This window comes from Arachis ipaensis, chromosome B4 (assembly GCF_059453495.1).
Source record: "Arachis ipaensis isolate K30076 ecotype BB chromosome B4, ASM5945349v1, whole genome shotgun sequence".
Classification (NCBI taxonomy): Eukaryota; Viridiplantae; Streptophyta; class Magnoliopsida; order Fabales; family Fabaceae; genus Arachis; species Arachis ipaensis.
In genome coordinates this window covers 134,048,254-134,057,882 of record NC_142439.1, presented here as the reverse complement: position 1 = coordinate 134,057,882, position 9,629 = coordinate 134,048,254, and the positions used below count along the sequence as shown (strand labels likewise).

The 9,629-nt window shown below is 28.8% G+C and overlaps 1 protein-coding gene across 1 annotated transcript; it reads left to right on the top strand.

Annotated features, from left to right (window-relative positions):
* The first annotated feature begins 8,086 nt into the window (after window positions 1–8,086).
* Window positions 8,087–9,019, top strand: LOC148569300 (sucrose transport protein-like). Its single transcript, XM_088484978.1, has 2 exons — window positions 8,087–8,190; window positions 8,437–9,019. The coding sequence occupies exons 1-2, from the start codon at window positions 8,087–8,089 to the stop codon at window positions 9,017–9,019; spliced, it is 687 nt and encodes a 228-aa protein (XP_088341104.1).
* Window positions 9,020–9,629: the final 610 nt, after the last annotated feature.

Sequence of the window (9,629 nt, the reverse complement as noted above, 5' to 3'; positions counted from 1 at the left end):
TGAGAATCTAAAATTTAATAATATAAACAACAGATTAAGTTTCATATGCAAAGTTTTGCTGTTTAAAAAAAAAATATTACAATTATATTTTTTATATTTTAAATTATAAATTCTTAATCCTACTTTTTAAATTATAAACACTAGATTTTAAAATAATTAATATTAACTAATTAAAAGTTAATTTTTATTTTTTTATATAAAGATTTAAATAGTATTTTTTTAAAAAATAATTTTAAACTGCTTGAGAAAGAGAGGATGAGGTGGTGAAAGGGAAAAAAAATATCAACCATTTTGTGCATTTCAACCATTTACTAGAGTATGTCTAACGTGAATGGATTATCATACAACCAAAACCTCTACATGTTAAGCAATTTTGTCATTTTAAATATCAATTTCATATATATATATATATATATATATATCATAGAAACAAAAATAAAAGGCACATATATAATTACTCAAAATATTATATATTTTAACATTAATACAAAATCCGAATTCACCCGTGAGAAATCTTTTTCGCACATCTTATTAATAAAACTTATCACTACTTCAATCCCATAAAAGTTCATTCTCTCTCACACGCACATATGCACACACGTCTGCTGTCAAGGATAACAAAAATGTAAAAAAAAATGATTTGTTTTATTTTTGTGACTGATTAATTTGGTTATGGAACCTTTAAGCGTGTTATGCTACGGTATGGAGAAGGATTATGCTACACTACAATGTGGGGCAGTTTTTTCTGCTCTGGTAAGGTACAATTCGGATGGTCCGAATTATTTGTGTGGTATAGTGTTAGTTGCAAATCGGACGGTCCGATTTGTAAGGAGAAAAAATTTAAATTTTTGAGGTAGCAAATCAGACCGTCCGTGTTGTATTTTTTTTTTAAATTATACGAAAATTAAATCGGAGAGTCCGATTTGATTATTATAAAATATTTTTGAACTGAAATGCAATGCGTACGGTCCGATTTGTTCAATACTTTTCGGACCGTCCAATTTATTGATAGTTGACACCACAACCTGGTAATGCTCACACACGTTCCATAATCCCGTCCTACCCCAATCCCACCTCCATAACAAAAATAAAAAGCGTATTTTTGTTGATAGAAAATGTTAAAATAGAAAAATAATTTTATCTCGTTTTCATTAATTATGTTTGTGTTACCTTTTAAAAAATATTTTCGCATTCATTGATTGCGAAAATGATACTGAATATACAAATTAGTAAATTTTTGTATTCTGAATTAAATTAAATTGGTAAATTTATTTAAATAAAAAAAAACTCTATTTTAATTAACATGCATTATAATAACAAGGAAATTTTCAAATAATACTTTCAATATGATAAAAAATATATGTAGAAGAATTAGTATAGTTTTATTTTTGCGTTGGGTCAGTTTTATCATTTCCCTGAACAACAATAATTATGTTCCATGTTTATTATTTTGTGTACCATATTTATGTATATCTTTGATTATTTTAATAAATAAAATAAAATATCTCATTGATTGCTTACTCTTGTTTTATTTATTTCTCCTATTATTTTACTTTTTATTACATTTTCCATAAATGATGTTATGGAAATAAATGGCACAAGAAGAAATGGTTTCTGTGTGAAACTATCTTGTTGGATAAAGATTACAGAAATCTTCTGTGTGTTCATTGAAACATTAGGAGTGGAGAAAATAAATGGTTTCTATTCTTCGGTCATAAATGGCTTCCCATTTTTTGGTTGAAATTTGTGACACTCTAAATCATATATAGAAAATCTAAATGTGGCATAGCCCTACAAGCACAACTTTGCAGAGTATGGAACTTCACTAGTTTTCATGTATTAGACCCTTAAATTATACTCTTCCATTAAGTTAAACATTGAAAATATGATTTAACTAGTGTATGTTCCTGTATACATAAAATTATATAAAAAAAATTTATTTGAATTTAAATAAAAAATATATATAGTAATTATTATTATAAATATTTTATAATTTAAAAATAATTAATATTTATTTTAATCAATTTGGATTGGTTGAATGATTATCTCATTTGTCTGCTTAAGTAAGTATTTGGAGTTCGAATCTCACCCTTAATAAATAAAGCATCAATATGTGGTGAATTAATCCTCGACTTGCCGAGTTAGAAAATTCGTAGAAAAAAATTATATTTATCTTTAAAATATATTAATTTTTCATGGACTTTTGTCTTTGTTAAAATTTATTTAGGACAATTTTATTTGTTGGTATCGTATTCATTCTTGAAGTCAAAACAATATGATCAACATTGTTACTTGTTAAAACTTCACATTTTATGAAATGGTTTTTAAATTTTCAAATTCATAAACTTATGTCATTACAAAAGTTATTAAATCGATTACTATTTCTTGATAACATGGTGTACCGAAATACCATTATTGAGTATTAGTTAGTGTGAAGAGAAACAATAATAACTTTTGTTATTCAATATATAATTTAGTCTATTGAAAAATAAATTAATATTTCCTAAACTTATAAATTCATTTTCTTCTAATTTCTTACACTATTTTATTTGACAATATTTACCATTAAGAAATAGAAATGACCATACTATCCCACAATATATATGATGTGCAATCAGAGATGAACACGAAGATCATTGACCACGCCAACCAATTTATTGATGTAACTATCATCAACGGCAAAATTGGCTTCTTTAACCCTTTCATCGTCCCTAACATTTTAAGAAAACATATAACCACCGTCCATCTATCATCTTCCTCTTTCCGCTCACTTGACTCCTCAGGTAATACCTGCTTGTCCTTGACGTAGGAAAGAGCCCGACACGTCAAGGAAACTGGAACGAGCATCGAGAAGAATAAACCGCCTTTTATGTTTGCGCAGATATGGTTGTAACTTAATTTAGCGGTTTCTGTGTTCCTCTAGCGGTTTACGTTGATTAGAAAAAATATTTGTTTATGCTAAATTAAGTTACAAAAAAATTGAGAGAAAGAAAACGGAGTATATATTTTTTGCAATCATATGATTTATATGGATAAAAAATGAAGTAATTTTTAAAGAAAAAGTGTATGCTTTAATGAATTTTTTACTAAAAATAAATTATTTTATCATTCATGAGTTTTAGAAGGGATGAAGATAAAAAAAAATTTAGTCTTAGTTTATATATTTTAGTACTCTGTGAGTACTCACTCTTTGATTTGCTATTTAATCTCATTTTAATAATAAATATAAATAAAAAATTTTTACATGCATATTTATATTTTTTATTTTATTTATCAAAATTATGATGCTATCACTATTATTTATCTAATTAATCAACTGTAAAATATAAATAATTTTTTTTTTTTGGTATAAGACAACAAAGTTGCACAAATAAAAAAAATTATTTAGCTAGAACCTCAAATGCAAATCAGCAGCAAAGAACACAACCCATTTTCCAAACTCTCCAATCTCCTTTTTGTATGGTTGATATAAATAAAAGAGAATGAAGTGATTTTTAAAGAGTAAAATATATAATTTAGTAAACTTTTGGCTAAAAATAAATTATTTTATTATTTATAAATTTTAAAAGAGATGAGAATAAAAAAAATTAGTCTTGCTTTATATAATTCAATACTTTGAAGACTGTATTTTTTATTTGTAATTTGGTCTCACTTCTAATAATAAATACAAATAAAAAATTTATTACATGCATATTTATATTTTTTAAATTATATTATGAAATGATAAATTAAATTTTTTATTTATAATATTATTTAAATAGTATACACACATACACGTAAATCGCTACTGGCAGTAGCGGTTTACACTCATGCGTCGGATTGAATTTTTCTTAATTTATTTCATTAATAGTAAATACCTATAACTATGATCAAAGATTACATCACCATTTACCTACTACATATATATTTTAATTTATTAGTGTTTATCAACCTTTTTTTTTATTTTTTTACACAATATCGAGTATAATAAAAGAGCATTTATAATATTTAATTATTTAAAAAGCATACTTGGATAAACAATTTTGTAATTAATTCTTGATTTGATTTTTTTAACTACCGTATAAATAATCAAAGTGTTTGATAATATGAACTAGAAGAAATCAATAAAAAATTGTTTGGTAGGAATCTCAATTCTTAAAACCACACATGAAAAGAATAATTATAATATAAGAAGCTTTTCACCTATTTCAATGTAGTTTTTGGAATATGACTATTTTATTGTTTGTAACCAGTCAGATTTAGTATAAAAAAATACAAATAGTCTAGATTTAAGAAAAAAAAAATTGTGGACATTCACAAAGAAAGTGTATGGTGGATATGCAACCGTTACATATTTTAGACGGTTTATTTGATTTGAAAATGTCTTTTTTATCCAAAGTAGCTTCAAGCTAGTTTGAGTAGATATATATTAAAATTGTATCATTGGGTGAGTTAAGCTGATGATTTTATTGTAAGATTTCTATTCTTTTATAAAACATGAGCTTACATATTTGCTTAATAAAAAAATTGCTTAATAGAAAATGATACTCTACTAGTAAGATAAGTGTTATTAATTTATTTTATTGGAAAAAAATAAAAAAAATAAATATGATATATTAAGTGAAATTGTCACAAAATATATTTTTAATTTAATTAATTGAATGTAAATTGAGTTAAAAAAATATATTTTCTTTAAATGAATAAAATAATAAATAGGACAATTTTAATATTAGTATAAACTAAACTTAATTACTCAAGTAAGTATTATTAGTAAGAAAAGTAAACGAAACGAAAATGATCTTAATATTAGTAAATAATTAAAGATGGACGAAGAAAATATTGAATGAAACAAATATGTCAACTTCACTATTAAGATGTATATGCAATATTTTTTACTTATATTATGTGTTAGTTTTTCAGATAACAATATTTAGTTTCACCTTTAATATATTATAAATAAGTAGATAAACAAAAGTAAAGAAACAAAATTTAAAGAGAATGAGAAAAAAATCATTTTCAATTATAGAGATCTATTTAACATTTATCACCAGCTTTTTTTTTTCTTTTATTTTTTTGTTTTTCTTATTTAAAATAATATAATAAAAGACAAATTTTAATAATATATTATAAAAATAATTTTAAAGCAATATATTCATGTTATATATTCAAATACTATTATATAAGAAAAGAATGAAAGAAATCATTATATGCAAGGTAAGTATGATTGTTTTTTTAGTTCATCTATATTTATTAAAGACAAATAATATTAATGTTAAATACATTGAATAACCTAAAGAAAAGAAAATAAAATAATATTATATATTTAAGTGTTTGTATTAATCAAGTATAACTAAATTAGTTTAATATAACAAAAATTAGTTATAGCTAGTATTATTTAATTATATGTTTCTTTTTTCAGAGGATCACAGAGTGGTCGTTTCATTTGATCCCAAGCCTATCTAGGTGAGAAATGATCAAATGATCATTACAAATATTAATATTTTTTTTTTAAAAAAAAAAACCTTAAGATTTAAGAAACAGAGAACACCATTTTCAACCCTATCGAAAAATTAAACCGATATTTTTCATGCTCCCATATTCATTTATCTTATCTTAATGAATCATTTTGTTGCTCACTTTTTTCACGCAACAGAAACCAACAAAGTCTCTAATTAGATAGTTTTAAAGCATACTCAACAAACTTTTAGTACTTTTAAGATTCTTTAGACGAAATAATCTCTATAGAAAAAATTAATGTATTTTATAATAATTTTTGCAGGAATCTAATTATATTATAATAAAATTTATAATATAATAAAAATAATTTTTTAAATTTGTAAAGTAATAAAAGTTTATTAAAAACTAAAATATGTTAAAATTTATTAGAATAATTTAAAATATATTCTTTAAATATTTGTCTTTAAGGGCGATTTAAGAAGTCATTACTAGCAAGATAGGACCACCCTCCCCTTCTATAAAAAAAATATTTTTTTGCCGTGTGAAGTCGTATTCCCAACCTTATTGGTTTTGATGAAGTCAACATTATGTCCAGTTTGGTTTTTGTTTTTGTTTACTTATTTTTATATTTGGCGTTCTATTTTCAAGATTTTGTGAAGAAAAATTGAAAATAGGTGATGAAATAAAAAAATAACTATTTTCACTTTTTCATTCCTAAAATTCTGAAAATGAAACAGGAAATAATAACAGAAAGCTTACTATCTTTGAATGATTTAATTACATTTCTTGTTTGTTGCAATTCTGATTTCCGTTTCATAGATTCTTGTTGTTGCTAAATGATAATTGTGCTGAAACTTGTTAGTTTCTAACGTGCAATGATTATTAGCAATGGAAGAATTTAGTTCATTTTGTCAATGATAAACGTCAATGTCATAGCTATAATTTTAGGATTAGAACATTGTATTAGACCAAAATTGTTAATTAGTTCGTTATTGATAACTTTATATTATCAAGGAATTATATTTGACTATTACCACTAATTTAAGCTGTCTACATTTATAGTAGATAATATATATGTATATCTACAAAATTATACTTTGGGAGTCATTCTCTCTCTCTCTTTTTTTTTTATTTACATTCTGTATGTTAAGTAAACTATTTTTTTTTATTTTAAATATTAAGCTTTCTAAGAATTTATGTTGATTATTCCTCCTTGTCTTTTGGCTGAAAAATCAAGCTACTCCCAAAGAATTTATGTTAATTATTTTTCCTTGGTTGTCCTCTTAAAACAAACTACTCTCATTAGCTATTGCTATTTTCTTCTAATATAGTTAGTTATTATTAATTGTTAATATTGGTGTTTGTTTTTTTATCTTTTGAAGGAGATTGATAAAAAATATTTACGAATCTTTGGCGATAATTACAAATTGTGCATATATAGCAAATTGTTACGTCATGACCTCGTAAGATATTTTTATCTTATATTTATTTGTTTTTATATGTTTATGTTATTCTTTTACACTTTTTTTTTATGTATATTGTTCTTTTGATGAAATATTTGCCTTCTTTTGAATTAGTAATAGAATTCATTCATCTATTAATATTCTTTTAAGGTGTTAGCGGACATAAAAATTACATTATTTTTGCTACCTAGATTCTTAGTTTAATAGTAATATCACTATGAACAATTAGATTTTTCCAAGAATTGGATGAGTTTACCAAGACATAGCCAAGAGTTTAGAGACAGCGTCAATAGATTCTTGGACTATGCTTACTCCATTTTGCTCTTGTTGCCAATTAAATTTTGGATGTTTAATTTTGTCAATGGATATGTTAAATTTAGAAAATAGCAATGGCTGACAGAAGTGTGCGCTAAGTTTCGTCCAAACCTGAAAGGTTTCATCTTCTTCTACTATTGTTGACGAGTGTGGCTCTATTCTGCATCCAAGACAAGCAGGTATCTCATTCTTTGGGGACTTTGTCGCCAGTGACGAACCGAAAACCCTACTACCATGAAGAATGAGAAGCCAACATCAAGGATAAAATTGAGAATTTCCCAAACGTTCTTGGAGCCACCAAGCGCACACCAAATGGGCTCTACACCCGAAGACATAACACCCATAATCACTTAGTTTATAAAAAGACCCTGAGCTCTATACCACGTGCCGATGTTATACGTTGCATCCCAGGTTTCTACAGTATACCTCCTTTCCCATCTAATCAGTGTTGTACAAGAAGAACACGAACACGTTTGTCTCTCGCAGTCAAACACAGTATCCTTCCTTCGAACAAATTGTCACTTTTCGTCAAGCACACTCTCACCCTTATCTCTCTGTCAAAAACACTCTATCCCTCGAAGATCTCTCTGTCTCTCTCTCCATCAAACACATTTTTCATCCCTTGAATGCGCTCTCCGCATCCCTCGATCGCGCTCTCCGTAAAAAATCTCTCTATCCCTCGAATGTAACATTACGTAGTCAAGAGACCGGCACAGCTGGAGTCGGGGTCAGCACTAGCGCAGCCATAATAGTCATGGTGGCCTCTATTGCTGCCGGAATACACTTTGCCTCGTATGTATAGCTAACAATTCTAATACCTGTCTGCTAGATTTTCGAAGTAGCTGTCAGATGGATCTCATTCGTCTGGCTCGATGGCCCCGTCTCCAGCTTGGTTCTCGAGCCCATCCTCGGTTACTACAGCAGCCGATGCACCTATAAACAAAGGTGACACCGTCCTTTTATCCATACCAGTGTCGTTTCCCTTATCAGAGCTCTTTTGATGATTGGCTTCTCCGTAAATATCGGTTACACCTTTTGAGACTCACTCTCCTGTACGAAACCTCAGCCACGCATCATTGTCCTCTTTATGGTTGGGTTCTGGATGTTAGACATGTCGATTAACATGATCCAAGTCCCCTGCCGAGCCTTCTTTGGTGACCTTGCCGCCAGCGACCAACGAAAAATCTGACTGGCAAACACGCTCTTCGCATTTTTATGGCAGTGGGAAGCATGCTGGGTTACTTGGCCACGTTCCTTCAGAGATGTTTCCATTCACGATTTCAAAAGCATGCAACTATATCTGCGCAAACGTAAAAGGCGGTTTATTCTTCTCGGTGCTCGTTCGAGTGTCCTTGACGTGTCGGACTCTTTCCTGCGCCAAGCACAAGCAGGTACTACGTGAGGAGTCAAGTGAGCGGAAAGAGGAAGATGATAGATGGACGATGGTTATATATTTTTGTAAAATGTTAGGGATGATGAAAGGGTTGAAGAAGCCGATTTTGACGTTGATGATAGTTACATCAATAAATTCATTGGCGTGGTCAATGATCTTCGTGTTCATCTCTAATTGGATGGAGAGGGATGTGTACAGTGGGAAGCCTGGGATTAAAGTGGATATAGTGTACGACACAGGCTACCGATATAGAAATTGTGGTCTTATGCTAAATTGGTTTGTTATGGGTGCTATGTCTTTGGCTGTGGGACCCATTGGGCGAGCGATTTGTGGGGCAAAAAATCCTTGGGGGTTGAAAATTTTATCTTGCTGGTGGCTTGGCTACGAGTGTTTACATCAGCAAGCTAGCTAAAGACGAGCGGCTGAAGCATTATGTTGACCTCGGAATCTAAGATCGTTACCCCTCAAACACCATCTGGGCTGAGGTTTTTAGCTTTTTCGACTTTCTCGGCATTCCTCTTGCGGTAATTAATTATATGTTTTATTTTTATGGTATCAAATACAAATTGCATGAATTATTAGTATATATTCTTGTCTTAAATGATTATTCATTTTGGCCTCAATAAAATTGGCCATGTGAATTTCTTATTTGCAGGTTTTAGCGATGTTAACCTTCACATGGCCAATTTTATTGAGGCCAAAATGAATAATCATTTAAGACAATATATCCGAACACAGCATGCAATTTGTATCTGATACGATAAAAATATATTATTAATTATCGCAAGAGGAATGCCGAGAACACTGAAGAAGCTCAAAACCCCAATCCGAAAGGAGTTGGAGGGGTAACGATCATAGAAGCGGAGGTCAACATGGCACTCGAGCCACTCTTCCTTAGCTAGCTTGCGATGTAAACCGTCAAAGCCAAGGCACCAGCAAGGATAAAATTTCCAGCTCCCCAAAGATTTTTGGCACCACTAAGCGCACGTGCAATGGGTCCCACAGCCAAGGACATAGTACCC

What these genes read in the sequence shown, in the direction of transcription:
- LOC148569300 (XM_088484978.1), top strand. Translation starts at nt 8,087, where the DNA reads ATGGCCCCGTCTCCAGCTTGGTTCTCGAGCCCATCCTCGGTTACTACA. An exon ending in CTTTTATCCATACCAGTGTC is followed by an intron (nt 8,191 to 8,436) that starts GTTTCCCTTATC and finishes TTTTTATGGCAG; the next exon opens with TGGGAAGCATGCTGGGTTAC.